The sequence below is a fragment of the Schistocerca piceifrons genome, chromosome X, assembly GCF_021461385.2.
Source record: "Schistocerca piceifrons isolate TAMUIC-IGC-003096 chromosome X, iqSchPice1.1, whole genome shotgun sequence".
NCBI classification, from domain to species: Eukaryota; Metazoa; Arthropoda; class Insecta; order Orthoptera; family Acrididae; genus Schistocerca; species Schistocerca piceifrons.
Genome location: NC_060149.1, coordinates 467,781,602 through 467,803,687, shown reverse-complemented (window position 1 = coordinate 467,803,687; position 22,086 = coordinate 467,781,602). Strand labels below are relative to the sequence as shown.

Genomic DNA, 22,086 nt, shown 5'->3' with positions numbered 1-22,086 from the left:
CAGTTGTGAGGCTCTGCTGTGGCAGCCGGTGTTCTCATGGCACTCATCTTGTTAAATATTGTCACTGTTTCTTTTCATCTTACAAAAGACAGCAGAACTGTCTCTGCATTATAATATTCAGATGATAATGAAGAAGAAAAGTATCTACTGAAAAACACGTATTATGTAAATACATGAAATTATTTCATCATTCATTCCCTCGAATGTAAAATTTTTATACCTTTGTTTCTCTAACAACTATTTTGAAATTTGTATTAAAGTTGCTTGATAAAAGTATTCTTATATTACTCTCAAAATTCCCATATCTTCTTTCTTAAAATGGTATACATTTCATGCTGTATTAAATTGCAGGGCTTTCACTGAAATCTTTTATTCTTTAGACACTCCTCTCATACTTCAATACTTAAACATATTTCCTACAATACAAGCATCAATCAATCATTTTAATAAATATTTACATTAAATAAAATTATTAAAACTAAAGTGGCAGACAATGACAATATTTATCACAAAAGCTATAAGAAAGATACAGGTTAAATTTACATTTTATAAAGAAAAGTTTCACCTCCATCTACAATCTAAAATTAATTGTACTTTACTCAGGCTGATGAAGGTCAAACACTTTCAACTGTAACTTTCAGTAACATATCAATGCGGATGCTCTTAACTGGAATCACACGTAATAGTACACTCAAAACATTTTAAAAATACTTCAGTATTTTGATGAAAGTTAAATATACCATCTCACTGTGACTAGTTCATTATTTTGTCTTGGGTTCAGCATATACACTGCAAATCTGAAGAAACAACGCAACTGACAATTTCCTTTATTATTGCTTATGAACAATTTAACATGAAATGTTATGTCTGTGTTAAACAGTTTCTGTTACTCACATTTTTTCTCTTTTGCCTCAGGAAAAACTGCTTTTTAACATAGTAAACATTAACACTGTGCACAGAAAATACTACATTGTAATAATCTCAAGGATGAAGAACTTTTAAAGTAAGGCTATGATGAGATTTCGAATAGCTTCCTCTTACAGTACAATAGTAAAAGTTAGTACAAAAAAAAGTAAATGTATTCCAGTGGGAAGCTGAGCAGACGGAAGTAAAACTGATAGTGTTTCAGTGAATAGTGTTACAGAGAGAAAATTAAACAATAGTACATCAGTTTCATAACAACAAATGTTCCATGAAACCAAATGATCAACTTGAATAACAATCTAATATTATCCCATGCACAGTTGCTTTCAACATTTTGTGGTTATAATTCAATTTTAAATTATGGCTTTATCACATATGGTTTCACTCCTCATTCACTCAATTTGCCTTTATTAGTCTACTTACAGTCTGCCTAGAAGCATCAGTTCTTAGATTTTTTTCCCACATTAATAACGTCAAGATAAATTTTTTTTCAAGATTATTTATGATCAAATGTCTATGATGACACCCGTCCTTATTGAAATGTGTAATAGTTTTACACAAGATTGAACACATGACAGTAACACAGTATCACCAGCTATACTGTTCAATTTGTTTTTGTATAAAAGTAAATGGATCCTGACCTGAAATGTTTTGATAACAACATTTTCTGAACTCTGTTTACTTCAATATCCTCTGAATCACAGCTCAAGTACTGGACAACATGAGTGAATGTAACATTCATTTTCTTCTTAGCAGAACTTTATTGCATGTGTTTTGAATCCATTGTGATGTTTTTGAAAACACTGCAGACATATAATTAAGATTTCCTATAGAAAATTGTGAATTCTACAGTAACATTTTGGTTCTTTATAACTTCAAATTCATTGAAGAATGGGCAGACTGGTTGTAAAGCATGTCGACACTAGTGCAAGGAGATGGATTCTCCTTCCAGTAACAATTACATTGCAGTGCATAATACCATTTGATTTTCTCACTGCCTTACAGATGGTGTTTGCTGTTGGTCCTTGGGGCCAAATAAACCTCTAAAAGTTGCTAAGTCCTTTGAAATATAGCAACTACAACACGAAGGAATCCTGAAATTGTCAGGTACTGGTTCACCATTTGGCTGCAAAGCTAGCAGTTTCCTATATATGTATTTCTGTTTGCAATGTGTTTTGAAACCTGTTGGAACCACCAGCTTTGGATCACAAGGTGACTGCTCCTTCCTCCTGAAACAAATTTGGATTTCTCTTAGCAACCACAAAATAATAATTAATGCTGCTGCATGTACAAAGAGCAACATATTGTGAGCTAGTGTGAAGAACACAAACAAAAGGTGTAGTTTAGTATATATATCATTTTTAATGAGAAAAGGTAAAGAAGAGAACTGTTGATGTATACAGTGAAAGTTCAGGAAAAGATAATTCATTGCTGAACTACCAAGAATGAAGAATATTTTTACTCTTTCTGACTACAATATAGGTTTACTGTGAAATTCATGTGAAATACCTAATTAATTGAATTTAATGGTATAGAACTCAATACTATTTTGAAGTCACATACTCAAAAATCTAATAGCCACAATAAGAAAGCAAACAGCTTAAATTTCTGAAATACTGTTTACCTCCATGCATACATTACAGCCCAACCACCATGGGCGTTCTGTCACTCCGCAGACAGACTGATCACAGATATGATTAGGTGTTAGACTACTTTGAAAAGAAAAAGGGAATATTGGTGTTTGATGTTTTCAGTGATATAACTAGTAAAAGAGGACAAGGTAACACGAGACAGATGAGGAGGACAAACAGGCCCACATCCAAAAGATAGAAGAACTCAATCTCCTGTTAAGCAAACATAACCTTATTTTCACTCAGTTTGATATTTCTTGTTGGTTGCCTGCCTTTAAGTTCCCAATGCAAAAGGGTCAGAATCTAATCTAATGTAACCATGAAAGGATACTCTGATCAGCTTTAACATGACCTTAGCTAAGCGCTGTGTATGGGGCTCAAGTGACCAAATTCATTTATTGAAGATCATATTTCATGTAATCAGGTCTAAACATTGTGCCCAAAGACTTTACACTACATAAAACTTCAAAAATTACATTATTCACAGTAAAATGCAATTATCAACACAATAAAAATCATGATCCCAAGGGAACTATTAAATTCTATTTAAACAATAAAGACTTTTGATATACTTTTTTGATGCAGTAAATCCTGTGGCCTCTGGATGCTGAGCATCAAATACAAGTGTACCTTGCTATGTTGGCCTGGACTTTGATTTGGAGACTCCGATAGTGTGTGGTGGTTTTTAAGATGATTGAGCTTGTATTCACTGGTACTGATTTGGGCTCATGTAACTTGCAGTTGAAGAATTCATTTTCTACTACATTTCTGGCCATCAACTTAGCACTAAGCTTTGTTTCGACAACCTATGTAGTTTGTTGCTCTGACCTGTTTAATTTGTCTCAGGTTAATACATGTAAATGTCAGTAAGGATTTCAAAACCATGCATGTTACTGAAGCTTCATGGAGACAAAGTTTATCAGATTGTGGCAGCAGCAGCAGCAGCAACTGATGGTGGTGATCATGATGTAACAGTTATAATTGTAACTACACCAGGAACAGCTGCAGCAAATACGAAGACACTAAGATATTAATGTGACTGAAATGCATAACAGAGCAGGACATTGTGCAGTGAACGGCACCAATACTACAGGTATCTATGCCACTGTTGTCAGCTCTAAGCTTATACTACATGATGATTCAAAGGGACTGTGAATAAATTTCTCCAACAATTTCTACTGTTTTGCAAAACTAATAACATATTTGATACTCATGTTCTTCCTCCTCTATTCTTGTCTTCTAGAAGCCACATTTATGAGCTGGTTTAAAACATACAACCACTCCCTCATGGAACCTAACAATTTGTCATTTAAGGTCTGTGTTGTTTGTTGTTAATTCCTATCAAGATGTCTTAATGTGTTGAAAGTGCTATGTTCCGTAAATTGTGTTTGTTGCTGCTGTTGCAATATGTATCCAGATATTAAATGAACAGGTTGTTAAATGTTTAACTACAGGTTGTGTGTAACACTGAACACATTGACTGGACAACAGTAACAAAGGTTACATAGTAGGCTGAGCACTCATTTGAGATTGCTTAAATAATACTGTTTGTTTGGTGGCTCACCAGAGCACACCAGGGGGTTGACCCAGATGGCACCTGTAAGTCGGCCTGTGAACTGTACAGATCTCTGAAATTGCATGCATCATGAGTGAAGGTACATGAGATAACTAGTAAAGATGAGTAGTATAGTGTTGTGTCTAGGCAAGACAGCGTAGACACAATGAGAGGAAGCCGAAAGGCATGCGCTTAAACTCACGCAGGCTGGCGTGAGGTCTGAAACAGGATAAGTAATGAACGCTATAAAGAAAAGTACATAGCTTCTGGAATACTTAACTTTAATCCACATTTGTAGAACATCGCTCTTGATGATACATTAATAGAATCTCAATATCAATTGAATACGGCGCCTTGCTAGGTCGTAGCAAATGTAGCTGAAGGCTATGCTAACTATCGTCTCGGCAAATGAGAGCGTAGTTGTCAGTGAACCATTCCTTGCAAAGTCAGCTGTACAACTGTGGCAAGTACCAGTACGTCTCTCTAGACCTGCCGTGTGGCGGCGCTCAGTCTGCTATCACTGACAGTGGCGACACGCGGGTCCGACGTATACTAATGGACTGCGGCCGATTTAAAGGCTACCACCTAGCAAGTGTGGTGTCTGGCGGTGACACCACATATAGCACCATACATCTCTTGGAAATATACTGGTGAAATAGTAAAGCTTATTAATGATATCAGAACACAGAACTATGAGAGTAACAAAAAACAGGTGGAATGAGATGAGGCATACATTGAAATAGACATTAAAGCAAAAATAAATTCATTTCATAATAAATATGTGCCTATATTTTACAGTAGCCTTTCCAAACAAGTTTTCATCACTTTTTAAATATATCAGCAAATGTAGAGTCAAATATGTTATTTCAGCTGAAGAAGTGTCGTGTGTACTGAACATGTTATCCACAAAATTTAAACAACTTTTAGAGGCAGCGCTAACATCTTTCAGTGAAATTAAGACAATTTAAAAGTACTCAAGAACTAAATCTCACAAAAGGCTGATGGAACTTTGAACAGGAGCCTTAATAAATAGATTCAGGTACAGATTAAAATATGGCATCAAACCTCTTTACAAGAAAGCTGGTAGGAAATATTTTATTATCTATCATCCAATTCCCTTACTAATAACCTTTCTCAAAATATTTGAGAAAGTATTGTGCTCCCTATTACTGTAATATTTAAGTTGAAATGAAATAAGTCACCACAGTTTTAATTCAGAAGAGCTGCCTGTTTGACATTTATACATTTACTCGATAAATATTACCAGTTGTTCATCTTTTGCTATCAGTACAATCATTTGATAGGGTAAAGTATGGTACACTTTTAGAAAAAATTTAAATTCTGTGGTGGTGGTGTTAAGCTCTTTGGAACCAAACTGCTGAGGTCAGCGGTCTTAAATTTTGTGGAATACATTGTTACAAATAAAAAGATTATAGCATACTTAACAGAAAATTGCAGCTGAATAATTTAGACAATGCGGGAAGGAGAGAACATATTAATGAATCTGGAATAATCATAAATAAAGTTGCACAGGGTTAAATTTTGTAACATTGCTGTTTTCATATGCTCCATTTGTTTGTATGTTGCATTTAATGTCAGTCACATTGCAACTAAAGAGAATCCAGTAAAGTCTGTTCAATTGATGTTACTTTAAAATGCTGAACCATAGGCAAAACATCAATTGTATGTCATTTTATGGCACTTTGTTGAAACAACTTCAGTGTGGTTGACTACAAAAGTTTTCAAGAATTAATATGTTTCTTACAGAGAGAATATTTTCAGTGGATTGTTAACTGAATATTTTCAATGAATGTTTTCCCCACACGAATCACAGATATTTAAATATTTGCACATTCCATCAATTACATTTGTAACAACTTCTATGACGTGAAACATGTGAGTAAGTTCAAGGGCACTCATATCTACAGACAATGGGACTGCAGTTCCCCACCCTAGCTGTAGTGTATTCAGGTAAGTCAGCATTAAATGTCTTCCACATGGTTAGATCTGAAAAATTTTCTATCTTCTTACAAGTTGCCATTCATCTTCCAGAATATTAAAAATACACCATACCGGTCTAGCCCCCAATGCAACAAACATCTGTATGGTCATCAATGAGCAGGTTTACAAATGACATACTTTTTCTCAACAGAAACATGGTCACATCCAGGTCATTTAGATAACTGTATTTTTACTTTAGCTTAACCTACAATGAAATCTAATAAACACTGCCCAACTTTACATCAGTGGTTCCCGTATGATAATTTGTAGTGGAGGGGAGGGGGGGGGGGGCAGACCTGGGAGTCTGGAGAATTGTTAATATTTTGGAAGCCAAGTGGTGCCTTTCAAATAGCCATTTAAAGGTTCCAATTATGACCACCTTAAAAACTTGCAGAACTTTTAAATCATTTTCTTGAAGGAAAAATGCCTAATTAAACTATATTTTTTCGTTTGCCCCCAAAGTATGAGGAGAGGGCAGTGGCAGGCTGTGACCCCCCTTGGCCCTGGATGTGAGTTCCCTTTCCTTACACAGATGATATAGATATATTTGGGAATTCATGTGGTGTAGTGGAGTTGTTAAGCACTATGATTTTGGTTTGTTTCTTAAAATTGTTTTCATTGTCTGTTAGCACATTTAACTCCCAAGGAATGTGGTAACATGTTTTTAGAGTACCTCTTTTTCTCATTCATGGACATGAGAATGACTACACAGTAGGTAATGTGCACCATATAACTCCACTGCCTTAAGGAATGCTTCATCTGGGCTTTGAAGGAAAGTCACTATTTTGTTTGGGGTAAAGAGAAATGTGTAGTTGAAAAAAAACCTTGAACCTGGCAAGAATAAGAAGGTAATGAATCTTTTAAAGCTGTGCAAACCAAACGTCCCACACTGTCATGTCAATGGACTGGCTGTGGCTAAGAGCATATTGTTACCAGGCTTCCTCCATCCCACATCCATTTCAGTCCAACTGAACTTATATGTAACTAGATGAACTGTAACATAGCAAGAAACAATAACAAGTTTATTCCAAAAAGTGGAAATGTTGACAGAACTAGTTGTCACCAAAGTTAACCAGAGGACTGGTGTCAAGTTGTGAGCCATATTATGGTGGTACTTGAGGAAACATTGATCAGTTAAGGGTTGCTGATGCAACAGATCAAACAGATGATAATTTTTGTCAGCTCCAGAATGAATTGTGGGTTTGAGGAAGGGGCACTAAGAGTGTCATCCTTTGGAATTGTTCTGATTACACCATGATTTTGAACATCTATGAAATATTCATTGCTGTAAGCACCACATTCAGTACTATCATTTCCTTATTACTTAACAATGATTCACATATGGTCAGCTAACAGCCATGTACTGACAATTGGTATGGCATGCCCAACACATGCTGCCAGCAGTACTACCCTCCACTAACTCCTCACAGAACTGTCAAAAGTCATACGTTGTTTTAATTGCATAGTGGTCCTGAATTTACAAATGACACTCTTATTTTCAATTTGCAACTGGTTCCTCACAACACACTATATAAGAGAGGAAACTAATTGTGAGGCTGGCAGTAGCATATATAGTTCTTAAACAACTGCCTACATGAGGTCTGAGGATGGATACCATTTACTATCCTTAGAGAATGTTATTGTGCAGTGGATGCTTTTGCAGACCTGCAACAGGATATTGTTCCACTAAATATAAATTAATGAAAGTATGTTAAGTGATGCTTTCATCACAAAGCAGTTAATGTGTGTACATGAACTATTGCTGAACTATACATTATGATTAGGTCTATAATATATGATTCTCAATTTAGATTCTGATTAATATGTACAGTCACACAGGAAACTGAACACTAACTTTTACACATTTTCTTTCCTCTATGCTATATTTTTTATAATGATAAATGCTGCTTGGCACATAAGCATTGTACCTGTTATTGCAGCTCTATTATGCTTTATTATGATACGTGCATCTTCAGCAACGAATTCTGTTATAGGTCGTTTATAAATTGAATGTTAAGGAAAACCAGTAGTAATTTGTTCCCACTCTGAAGGAGAATCATTGGGAGAATGGCATAATCTGTCTAACATGGCACTTTATGTTTAGTATCAGTTAAATATACTTACTCATTGCACCTCGAAAGCCATAAACCTCATGTCTGTCCAAAATAATGTTTTCATTTGTGTAGTTAAATGTCTGTCAGATCACAAAAGTCCCACTGGGCGAAATTTTGTCATTAAGACATTATAATACATGGCCAGTGAAATGGCAGATGGCAGTGGAGATTTCCTTTTAGAATACAAATTGTGAGTAACACAGAGTCTCATATTTGCAGATATGCTTAGCTATTCTATTTTTCCCCTTAACTTTTGAGAGGGATGATATTTCTTAAAATGGTAATGGTTATTAATATCTGCCCAGATACCAGTCTTAAAGAGCAGTGTAACAATGACATACTTAAGCCTGTGTGGAAAGTATATAGTGAAAATTAAACATTAGACCATAAATAATATGGGCAAGTACAATAGTTATGTGAGGAACATATGCTTTTAACATTTGGCCTGTAATATTAACACCTCCATGATACTTTTTTCTTTAAGAGAGTGAATTGTTTTCCTGATTGATAATTAGTTAGAACAGCAACAAGCTGAGTGAATTGTTGTGGTACTGAATCTTAAGTATACCACAAAGCTTTTTCTTCACAACTGACATTACCAAGTTCCTGTACTCTGTTTAACCTTTGTAGTCATGGACCCTTTGATCATTGACCAATTATGACATCATCATTTTCATTAACAGACTACCCTGTTTCCCTTCTATCCACTGCCCATATAATTACAATTTTATTTTGAGTTTGCTTAATTTATTATATAATATGCAAGACCTGTTGTACTGGCGCTTGATAAATTACAACACTTTCTATAACATGAAAGCAGAAGAGATCATTGGACACAAACTGAAAGAACACAAGGATATATTAGTAGTGTTTCTTGTTTTTGTGGCTGCAGTGTCCTTAAAACTGAACATAATCTTCCTAAGATGGTAGGTTAAAGTTCAGGACAAGGCTGTAACTTGTAACAATGAAAGAACAACTTACATTATACCATGTGGTAATTTATAAAACTTTTTGTTCCAACATAGCAAGTGTTACATCATTCGAACTGGTCACAACATAAAGGAACACTGTTTTAAATTTCTTCTAGAGTGCCCTAAATCTGAAGAAGTTAAGCACTTAATATCTACCATTTTTCTGATGGAATACATCAGTGTTTATATCCTGACATTGGCTTCATCTTTTTGGGGTTTGTTAATGAAAGATTGTGTTGAAACAACTCTAGCAAACTATTTGGGTAAGTAACACAATATCTTTCAACTGGATAATGCCTGAATGTACTAGTACTTTTGCTCTCAGAGTGTCAACAACTGCTGTACAATTTTTCTGACAATCCAAAAGACTCCTCAGCTGTTCATTTGAGCATACGCTAGTCTTAGAGAGAAAACTTTCTTTTATATTACTATCAATTTAAATGAATCAGTTCTTATATGTAGATGTACATAATGGATAAATTACATTCAGACCAGATTCTTTCAATCACCTGGGATATAGCTGCATTGTATATGATTGAAATATTATACAATGAAGTACTGAATATTAAGCATTATCAAAAATTCTCATGAAAGTCTATGTATTTTCTATTCATTAGGATCTATATTGTTTCCTCACCTGCATTTCTCTACCCTAACTCCTTGCTTGTAGTTTCCATCATTATTAACAATGAATAATGTTCGATCATCTGCATTCTGGCCAACCTTAGGGTACAGCACAGTCTCCTGGTGACAGAAAATCCTAATTACTTAAATAGCCCTGTCTCTTTTTTTCTAAACGTAGTTGTACAGTATGCTTCAAAAGCAATGTTTCAGTTTATTAAATATGGTACTCACATCAGAGTCACATACTGAGTCATCATTGGCATCTGCATCAATTCTTGTTGCAACATCCTCATACTCACAGGAAGGGAAAGAAAAACATTTGATTAACATTTCATTACTGTCAGTTAAGAAACACAATATTCATCTGATTAAACACAACATTTTGTGAAACTTATTGTTTACTATCAAGTGACAACAAAAATGTCTATGAAATACAAAATGTAATCTTCATATATTTGCACAACAGGTCTACTTTATTGTTGAGGGTATTTACAGATAAATCACTGAGACTGTAAGTAAAAATGCATTGAAAACTACACTCTTTGATTATATGTTTGATAATGTATAATATCTTATGTTTTAATGCTCAGTTGATGATGAAGACAGTAGAAATGGTACATGAGCTAGGATAAGGGGAAGACAGAGAAGGAAATGGACCCTATCCTTTTCAAAAGTAACTACCCCTGCATTTGCCTTATGGAATTCTGAGAAACCACAGGAATCATAAATTTGGACATCCCAGAGAGGACTTGAATAGCTACCTTATTGAATGTTAGTCCAGTGTCTTACTAATGTGCCACATCACTCAGTGTTTGATAATCAGTTGTCTGACTTTCAGATATAAGCATAATATTATGGCATGACATTACTACACTTCAGAGTAACATTTTTGTAATATGCCTACTGCTATGATTTTTAAACTTGATGTTACTTTTATTAACCTGCAGAGTTTACTATATGAATGGAAGTACTTTTTTTCTAAGAAACTGTCCCTGAGTAGATTTCTGAAGAATAATTTATGAGAGGGAAAAGGAGGGGTGGGGGGGGGGGGGGGGAAGGGGGGTGGGGAGGGGAAGAGAGAGAGAGAGAGAGAGAGAGAGAGACAGATAGATAGATAGATAGATAGATAGATAGAGAGAGAGAGAGAGAGAGAGAGAGAGAGAGAGAGAGTGAGAGAGAGAGAGAGTGAGAGAGAGAGAGAGAGTGAGAGAGAGAGAGAGAGAGATAGATAGATAGAGAGATAGAGAGAGAGAGAGAGAGAGAGAGAGAGAGAGAGTGTGTTTGTTTGTTTTCGTTTCTGTTTTTGCCTATTCTATGAACCCGTAACATTATTTTACAATATTCCAGCTCCCATAAAATTAGCTAGCAACAAAGCAATTTTGTATACAGAAGAAATTTTCACCCAAATATGTGAACATAAAGAAGCAACTGAATAAATATTAGATCTAAAACCCATGGTAAACATTAATTAATATTATGGTGTATGGTACAAAGATTTAATGATGAAATATCTATTAATATATTGTGACTAATCCAGTCACTTCAAGTAAAAACTCCGTTGAAAGTTTCTACGAAAATTACAGTTACTGTGTTTAATAAATGGGTAATATGACTTTTAACACACTAAAATGTCAAACATATGAGGTCTGTTCAAAAAATTCAGAACTTTGTCCACAAAATTTTTCTACGCATACCTTTCACTTATTGTACATGGCCTCCTTTGCAATACTCTCCTCCACAATTGATACACCATTTCAACTTCCAGAAGCAGGTTTGGCATGCCTCTTACCTGTCATTGCAAATCTTTGTCCTTTCAATCGGATTTTTGACTTTGAAAAAAAAAAACAGAAGTCCACAGGGGATAGGTATGGAGAGTACAGATGATGAATCAGCACAGTGATTTCATTTTTAGTGCAATAGTCATGCACCAACAGGTCACAGTGCACAGTGTCTCACAGGTATCAAAATACGTCCTGATAATGTCATCAATTAACAGTTTGTCCCTGCAGCATGAATTCATGATAAACTAATTCTTCAAAGTCAAAGAAAACTATCAGCATGGCTTTGACATTTGACCTAATCTGACAAGCTTTTCCTTGTCTTGGAGAAACTATCCAGACCCATTGTGGATACTGAACTTCGGTCTCAACATCATAACCATAGTCTGATGTCTCATAACCAGTTATGATTCTCGTAAGGAACATCTTGTTCTCATTTCCACAATCCTATACTTCACAGACTGTAAGGCAAAGGTCTTTCTCGTCTTGACTCATGAGCCATGGCATGAATTTGGTGGCCACACAATGCATTCGAACATGCTGTGTCAGGAGTTCATGACATGATGAAATGTTAAATTCTTCTGCAATCCCTTGAACAATCAGTCTTTGATTGGCACGCACAATTGTGTTGACGTTCCTGACATGAGTTTTGTTGGCAAATATTGAAGGGTATCCTGAATGAGGGTCATCTTTAACTTATATCTGGCCATTTTTAAACCATGTGAATCATTTGTAACACTAAGTATGATTTAAGTACTCATCACCATAGGCCTCCTACATCATTTGGTTTGTCTCTGTAAAGGTTTCCTTGAGTTTCATGCAAAATTTAATGCAGTCATGTTGCTCCTCTAACGCTGCCATCTTGAAATTTGCAGACTGTGCGACATAATGTTCTACTTAATACAGCACTGAACAATAACTAACAGACAGACATACAGATTAGATTAGATTAGTACTTGTTCCATAGATCATGAATACAACATTTCGTAATGATGTGGAACATGTCAGGTTAATAAAATGGGTCTATACAAGATATTACAGTACACAAAATATTACATGAGACTTCATTTTTTTTGTGGGGCTTGGGGAAATTACCCACTTGCTATATCCAAAAATTCATCTAATGAGTATAAGGAGTTGCCATTAAGAAATTCTTTTAATTTCCTTTTTAAATGCTATATGGCTATCTGTCAGACTTTTGATGCTATTAGGCAAGTGACCAAAGATTTTTGTGGCAGCATCTGAGCCAAAGTTAGATTTAACCTTGAGTAGTGAAGATCATCCTCTCTCCTAGTGTTGTAGCCATGTACACTGCTATTACTTTTGAATTCGTTTGGATTGATAATAACAAATTTCGTAAGTGAATATATATATTGTGAGGCTACAGTGAAGATCTCTAGCTCTTTAAATAAGTGTCTACAGGATGAGCTTGGAAGAGCTCCAGCAATTATTCTGATTACACACTTTTGAGCAATGAATACTCTTTTACTCAATAATGAGTTACCCTAGAATATGATGCCATACAAAATCTGAGAATGAAAATAGGCGTGGTAAGCTAATTTACTGAGATGTATATCGCCAAAATTTGCAATGACCCTAATAGCATAAGTAGCTGAACTCAAATATTTCACCAGATCCTCAGTGTGTTTTTTCCAGTTCAACCCCTCATCAATGCACACACCTAGAAATTTTGAATATTCTACCTTAGCTACTAATTTATGATCGAAGTGTACATTTATTAATGGTGTCATTCCATTTACTGTGTGGAAATGTATATACTGTGTTTTGTCAAAGTTTAATGAGAGCCCATTTGCAGATAACCACTTAATGATTTTCTGAAAAACATTGTTTACAATTTCACCAGTTAATTCTTGTCTGTTGGGTGTGATAGTTATACTTGTATCATAAGCAAAAAGTACCAGTTTTGCATCTTCGTGAATATACACTCCTGGAAATTGAAATAAGAACACCGTGAATTCATTGTCCCAGGAAGGGGAAACTTTATTGACACATTCCTGGGGTCAGATACATCACATGATCACACTGACAGAACCAGAGGCACATAGACACAGGCAACAGAGCATGCACAATGTCGGCACTAGTACAGTGTATATCCACCTTTCGCAGCAATGCAGGCTGCTATTCTCCCATGGAGACGATCGTAGAGATGCTGGATGTAGTCCTGTGGAACGGCTTGCCATGCCATTTCCACCTGGCGCCTCAGTTGGACCAGCATTCGTGCTGGACGTGCAGACCACGTGAGACGACGCTTCATCCAGTCCCAAACATGCTCAATGGGGGACAGATCCAGAGATCTTGCTGGCCAGGGTAGTTGACTTACACCTTCTAGAGCACGTTGGGTGGCACGGGATACATGCGGACGTGCATTGTCCTGTTGGAACAGCAAGTTCCCTTGCCGGTCTAGGAATGGTAGAACGATGGGTTCGATGACGGTTTGGATGTACCGTGCACTATTCAGTGTCCCCTCGACGATCACCAGTGGTGTACGGCCAGTGTAGGAGATCGCTCCCCACACCATGATGCCGGGTGTTGGCCCTGTGTGCCTCGGTCGTATGCAGTCCTGATTGTGGCGCTCACCTGCACGGCGCCAAACACGCATACGACCATCATTGGCACCAAGGCAGAAGTGACTCTCATCAATGAAGACGACACGTCTCCATTCGTCCCTCCATTCACGCCTGTCGCGACACCACTGGGGGCGGGCTGCACGATGTTGGGGCGTGAGCGGAAGACGGCCTAACGGTGTACGGGACCGTAGCCCAGCTTCATGGAGACGGTTGCGAATGGTCCTCGCCGATACCCCAGGAGCAACAGTGTCCCTAATTTGCTGGGAAGTGGCGGTGCGGTCCCCTATGGCACTGCGTAGGATCCTACGGTCTTGGCGTGCATCCGTGCGTCGTGCAGTCCGGTCCCAGGTCGACGGGCACGTGCACCTTTCGCCGACCACTGGCGACAACATCGATGTACTGTGGAGACCTCATGCCCCACGTGTTGAGCAATTCGGCGGTACGTCCACCCGGCCTCCCGCATGCACACTATACGCCCTAGCTCAAAGTCCGTCAACTGCACATACGGTTCACGTCCACGCTGTCGCGGCATGCTACCAGTGTTAAAGACTGCGATGGAGCTCCGTATGCCACGGCAAACTGGCTGACATTGTCGGCGGCGGTGCACAAATGCTGCGCAGCTAGCGCCATTCGACGGCCAACACCGCGGCTCCTGGTGTGTCCGCTGTGCCGTGCGTGTGATCATTGCTTGTACAGCCCTCTCGCAGTGTCCGGAGCAAGTATGGTGGGTCTGACACACCGGTGTCAATGTGTTCTTTTTTCCATTTCCAGGAGTGTAGAATGGCAAGTCATTAATTATTAATTATTAAGAACAGCAGGGGACCCAAGACTGAACCTTGCAGCACCCCATTCTTGATAGTTCCCTAATTTGAGAAATCACCAATTTTTTGCATATTATGTGAACTGCTTATTTCAACTTTCTGCACTCTTCCAGTTAGGTACGATTTAAACCATTTGAGCACTGTCCCATTCATACCACAGTACTTGAGCTTATCTAGAAGCATTCCATGATTTACACAATCAAAAGCCTTTGATAGATCACAAAAAATCCCAACGGGTCACTTCTGGTTACTCAGAGCATTTAATATTTCATTAGTGAAAGTATATATAGCATTTTCCATTGAAAAACCCTTCTTGAAACCAAACTGACATTTTGTTAAGACTTTATTTTTTCAAAGGTGTGAAGCTACTCTACAATACATTACTTTTTCAAGAATTTTGGATAAGGCAGTCAGAAGAGAGATTGGACAGTAGTTTTTGACATCAGACGTATCCCCTTTTTTATGCAGTGGTTTAACAATGGCATACTTCAGTATATCTGGGAAAATACCCTGCTTCAGAGAGCTATTACATATGTGGCTAAGAATCCCACTTATTTCTTGGGAATAAGCTTTTATTATCCTGCTGGAAATGCCATCAATTCTATGTGAGCTTTTATTCTTGAGAGAGTTTATTATCTTCCTAATTTCAGAAGGAGAGGTGGGTGGAATTTCAATTGTATCAAATGGTGTGGGTAAGGCCTCTTCCATTAACTGCCTTGCTCCTTGTAATGAACATTTAGATCTTATTTTCTCTACAACATTTAAAAAATGATTATTCAAAATGTTTTCAATTTCTAGCTTGTTGTTTATCAAGTTTCCATTCGCTTTGATGGTGATGCTGTCATCCTATACTCTTGGTTGCCCTGTCTCCCTTGTAATAATATTCCAAATTGTTTTGATTTTGTTATCAGAGGTATTAATCTCAGACATGATGCTCATGCTTCTGGACTTTTTAATAACCTTTCTTAATGTAGCACAGTAGTTTTTATAATATTTGGCTGTTTCTAGGTCATTACTCTTTCTTGTTGTTAGATACAGTACCCTTTTGTGGTTACAAGATATTTTTATTCCTTTAGTAACCCAAGGGTTTTTGCATGGTTTCTTATAATTAGATTTAACTACTTTCTTGGGGAAAGAGTTTTCAAATTCTCTTACAAGTGTATCATGAAATAAGATATTTTAAATTAGACTGGGTTGAGGTGTACAAGGAACCCGATGCTAACTGCTGAAGATTTTCTCTGAAATTTCTTATTGTACAGTCATTAATTGAACACACAACTTTGGAGGGTAGTTTTGAATTACTGAATGGAGCTATGTCATATACTGTAACTCGCTGAGCATCATGATCAGAAAGCCCATTCTCAATAGGACAAGAATTTATGTTTTTAAACCTATCTTGGTCTATAAAAGTGTTATCTATCAATATGCTGCTGTCCTTTACTACCCAGGTAGGAAAATTAATGACAGATGTCAAATTGAAAGAACCGAGCAAGACTTCCAGGTCATTCTTCCTATTACACTCTTTCAGTGAATCAACATTGAAGTCCCCACAAATAATAATTTGCTTTCCCCTTTCTGACAGATAGCACAACAAGGCATAAAAGTTTTCCAGAAGTAAATGAAAGTTTCCTGAAGGGGACCTATATACTGTTACAATTATAACAGAGCCGTCCTTCAATTTAAGTTGACAGTCACATGCTTCTATATATTGCTCTAGACAAAACTTTTTCTATCTAAGCTTTCTACACAGTGATAACTTTTGACATATATGGCAACTCTTCCTCTCACCTTATTCTCTCTACCCATATGTGCAGCTAGTTTATAACCACTGATATTTACCATTTCCATATTAGACACAATGTGATGCTCAGACAGGCATAGTACAGGGTGATTCAAAAAGAATACCACAACTTTAAAAATGTGTATTTAATGAAAGAAACATAATATAACCTTCTGTTATACATCATTACAAAGAGTATTTAAAAAGGTTTTTTTTCACTCAAAAACAAGTTCAGAGATGTTCAATATGGCCCCCTCCAGACACACGAGCAATATCAACCTGATACTCCAACTCGTTCCACACTCTCAGTAGCATATCAGGCGTAACAGTTTGGATAGCTGCTGTTATTTCTCGTTTCAAATCATCAATGGTGGCTGAGAGAGGTGGCCGAAACACCATTTCCTTAACATACCCCCATAAGAAAAAATCGCAGGGGGTAAGATCAGGGCTTCTTGGAGGCCAGTGATGAAGTGCTCTGTCATGGGCTGCCTGGCGGCCGATCCATCGCCTCGGGTAGTTGACATTCAGTTAGTTATGGACAGATAAGTGCCAATGTGGTGGCGCTCCATCCTGCTGAAATATGAATTGTTGTGCTTCTTGTTCGAGCTGAGGGAACAGCCAATTCTCTAACATCTCCAGATACTGTAGTCCAGTTACAGTAGCACTTTCGAAGAAAAAGGGACCAAAAACTTTATTGGCTGAAATGGCACAGAAAACGTTCACCTTAGGTTAGTCATGTTCATACTGAGTTGTTTCCCGCGGATTCTCAGTGCCCCATATACAGAAATGCACGCTGAACAACTGTCGTCGATTCACTTCTGCCGTACTCAATAACACAAAAAGCTTTCTGTTGAGCGGTCGCCATCTTAGCATCAACTGATGCTGACACCTAGTCAACAGCACCTCAAGCCAACAAATGTACCACTAAATGAAACTTTATAGCTCCCTTAATTCGCCGACAGATAGTGCTTAGCTCTGCCTTTTGTCGTTGCAGAGTTTTAAATTCCTAAAGTTGTGGTATTCTTTTTGAATCACCCTGTATATCTATTATGTTATCAGATTCAATGTCGTCTAAACAAACCAGGAGCTCATCTACTTTATTCTTCAATCCCAGAATATTTTGGTGAAAAATGGTAACATTATTTTTTACTTTACTTTTGTGAGAATCTACTTTTTTCTTTAATCCACCAATATTTTGGTTAAATATGGTAACATTATTATTTACTTTCCTGTTGTGAGAATTTTGTGAGTTTTGGACCTCTTTAGCACCTGCCTGTCTGAACTTCTCATTGGATACTGATATTAGTCTAAAAAAGAGGTACATCCATGAGTACTAGTGTCCCCCCTTATGGATTTCCCTAACAACCCTGCCAGTTTACCCTTCCCTTTCATGTTGAGGTGTAGGCCATGCCTTGTGAAATCCCCCCTATCAATAGCCTTGACAGGAACCAATCCAATGTCTGACAGAGTGGCTGCCCTACGCAACTGAGCCAACTCCATATTTACCTTCCTGACAGAGCAGTTCAACTGGGGCTGATCATGCCACACAAAAGCAGGCACCAGCCCCACCCTGGTATGGGTCGTTGCTAAGGCTATTTTCACCAGGTCACACTCAATACTATAGCCCTGATCCCTATCAATACTGTTTCCCATTCCACCGACTATCATCACATGATCCTGCTTTGTGAACAATGGAACTTCTGGTAGTTACACATTAAACATAGGTGCGTGCAGGGATGCCAACTGCATTTCACTCCTACACAGCATTGGTGCAAAACTATGAATGTTCCAGAATGTTTTGAACAGACTTCGTATAGCTGAGAAAACTTCTCCGGGCATAGTACTCTGTAGGACTGTAGAGACACACAGAACCTTAATTCTTTCTCAACTGAATAAATCAGAAGTGAAATTCTAACTGTGTGTGTAGCCTAAGAATGTTCTATATCACCTGGAATAGGCACCTTCTCCATGTCCTATAAGTGTACTATAGTACCGTAACAATGTTGAAGGATCAGAGGTACATATTGAAATGAACAGTCAGTGATGAAAATTAATTATTGCTTACTATTTATAACATCCTCCAAATGAAGTTTTCAGAATTGTAACTGGTATTACAAGTACTTTTTTTCAAAATTTTAACTTTATTTCAATTTCAAACAGAATCATAAAAATAGCTAAGTTTTTATCTACAACACTGGAATGTATGCTTTAACTGTCTTCAAATAGGACCTGTTATATCTGTGTTCTATATAATGCTACTGTACATGTGTGTATGTAGCTGCTCTAATTCAGTGTTGTAATTCTGTTACAATTATACTCCCAGAATACTGTTGGAAACTGCACTGCCAAGGATTTAGCAGTTTTAATTAACACACTTTACTATGAGGAGATGGTTGATCAATGTTTTCAGTTGCAAGCACTTCAATGACATCAGACACTGCTGTTTCTGTATAACCAGATTTACTGGTATAGAAAATTCATTAAATTCATATTGTGTATTTGCATTATTTATGTAAAGCTAATAGTCCAACTGATAAACATTAGCATGTGTCCAAATTGGACAATTACTATTCATTATACCATACTTCAAATTGATGTCAATATATTGTGTGTGGTGGATTTAACTATAACAGTCTCTCATTTCGTCATAAATGTATCTGTATTACATTGATTTTTGTTCGTTCAGCAGAAGTAAGTGACATAATTTGGTCTTGACTAAAAACAATTTCAATTGTTTATTGTAATGTTTAGGTAACACTTTTATGGTAAAGATATTAAACGATAGTGAGATCAGAAAGGCGAAGTTATACTTATTCAAATAGCATGGTAAGGCATATTGTAGGCATCTCCAGTATGAAAGGTCATTTTAAAACACTATCAAGGAATATTACAAGCTAAATCCATAAGGTAGATGAAATTCTGTTAAGGAGCAGTCTACTCTCAAAAACTAGATCAACTGACATGGTAAGAGTGAACAGAAATCAGTTAGTATTACTGATGATTTAAACTTATCATATATGCCCCATAGCTTGTTTGATTTTGAAACTTGACTACTTTACACAGAATTTCATTCTGATAAGCTTCAGAATAGTATATACAATGTATACTCACAATATGATCATCTTGAAAGTAGCTACTGAAGTCATAAGCTGAGTTTGATATAACCTCTTCAATATAATGACTGAAAAACAAATATTCATCTATTAGTTGGGTACCTTGCAAGTTTACAAATGCCGACACAATTAAAAATTCATTTCAACAGAAATATTCAAATTTTCTTATGTCTTTTACAATTATTTTTTCCTCCTTGAGTGTCATGAACCAATTCAATCAATCCCAGTCAGTTAACAAAATAAATTACTTTCCATCATTTTTTTGGAATATGTGAATGGTAGATACATGTGCGAGAGTGAGCAAAAATTTTCACTTCTTACAAGTGAAAAATTTCAGCTTACATCACAAGACTCAGGTGGTAGCTAAGTCAGACTTTCCACTCCATGAAGTAGTTTTCGTAGTTGTTGTTGTTGATCATGATGATGATGATGATGATGATGATGTGCCTGGCTTCTTGAGTGTTTGACATCATGATCTCTAGTGCACATACTAATAAAATTCTGAGAAATTGAGCAACTCTTGTAACACACTAAAAACAACAACACAATGCTTCCAGGTGCACAGTCAAATGTTTTCCTCTCTCCTCTTTTTGCTAGCAGCGTACAGGAGTACTGAATCATATGGATCATTTTCTCAGCTATGAATATCTTTTTAATCAGTTGGAGGGCACTGAAGTAGCTGACAAAAATTTTCACACCATATCTGCTTCATTGCCTTCAGGAAAACAAATAAGCTGCGACAAGAGTCACCCTAATTAGCGCCATTGGTCAACAGTGCAATAAAAACAAGGTGGTGATTTACATACACCTCATCAAAACACACAAGTATTTGAATCGCCTTACTGTCAGCATGGAGACAACAGCCTGTAAACTTCAATGTTGAAGATTTTATTAAAACCTTGATTTGGCCAAGATTGCAATGTAGAAAACAGTGATTAATAGTTTCAACAAAAGTGGTAATCTTCAGATCTGGAAATTGCTATAGAAGGTCACAAATATTTCATAATACAGTAGCATTAACAAGAATAATTATGTAAAAGCTGTTGGTCATTATGGTGTTAATATCCTTGAGGGCAGGTCAGACATAGAACTACTACCATTACTACTACTACTACTACTACTACTACTTCTACTACTACTCCTTAACAGGCCATGAAGGCTCAACAGTACTGACCGGCCACCATGTCATCCTCAGCCCATAGGCGTCACTGGATGTGGATATGAAGGGGTACTTGGTCTGGATACCACTCTCCCGGCCGTATGTCAGTTTCCAAGACAGGAGCCACTACTTCTCAATCAGGTAGCTCCTCAGTTTGCCTCACAAGGACTGAGTGCACCACAATTGCCAACAGCGCTTGGCAGACCGGGTGGTCACCCATCCAAGTGCTAACACAGCCCAACAGCACTTAACTTTGGTGATCTGACAGGAACCGATGTTACCACTGCAGCAAGGCCATTGGCCAGATGTAGAACAAAACAGAATAGAATTTTGCCCGAGTTCACCATAAGTAACAGCACTGACTTCACATTAAAGTTTAGCATTTATTCAGACGTGGATATAGGTCTACCCATCATACATTCCAATAACCTTGGATCTATATTAACAATTATTTCTAGTTATAATCTTTTATATCCTCACTAAAAGTTCTATAAATACTGTATATATTACACTACATTACCTTGCACAATGACATTAGTTCAAGATCTTCATTCTTGTGTTAATGAAGCCACCACTATTTACTCCTAGTGAATGCTGCTGTCTTTTGACTTGCATGGTGTTTGGTGAGAGTTTATTTTTGAGCACATCATTATGTGCTACATTTTATAAATATAATGTTGATATTTATGTATGGCTTTGTAATTAGTCATTGGCTATCTAAGATGACCACACTTGGAAGTTGTTCACACTAGTTGTTTTTCTGCTTTGATTGTTGTTCTGTTCTATGTATCATAATATGGGCACATTTTACATGTAATTAGTAGTAATGATAAGAGCAGCTAGTACATTTCTTGAGCATTAGTTCATGTTTCACATATACATAAAGCCATGTAAGACTTCCACTACCAGCCAATTGTTCAAATTATTTAACTTCTTACAACAAGCTGCAGATGAATTTTATATGTATTGTATTATAGTTTATATTACTTACAACAACATTAGTTGAGCAGCATTGCCTTTTATAAGG

At 36.9% G+C, this 22,086-nt stretch overlaps 1 protein-coding gene across 1 annotated transcript in view; it reads right to left on the bottom strand.

Annotated features, from left to right (window-relative positions):
- Nucleotides 1-399: 399 nt before the first annotated feature.
- The window catches only part of LOC124721645, a 504,773-nt gene continuing 483,086 nt past the window's right edge, over nt 400-22,086 (bottom strand). The window contains exons 5-8 of the mRNA XM_047246708.1: nt 19,899-19,968; nt 10,052-10,114; nt 9,834-9,940; nt 400-2,153 (exon numbers count right to left, since the gene is read on the bottom strand). Coding sequence (XP_047102664.1) covers nt 1,916-2,153; nt 9,834-9,940; nt 10,052-10,114; nt 19,899-19,968 — 478 coding nt within the window. The 3' untranslated portion in view covers nt 400-1,915. The remainder of the gene's footprint in view (nt 2,154-9,833; nt 9,941-10,051; nt 10,115-19,898; nt 19,969-22,086) is intronic.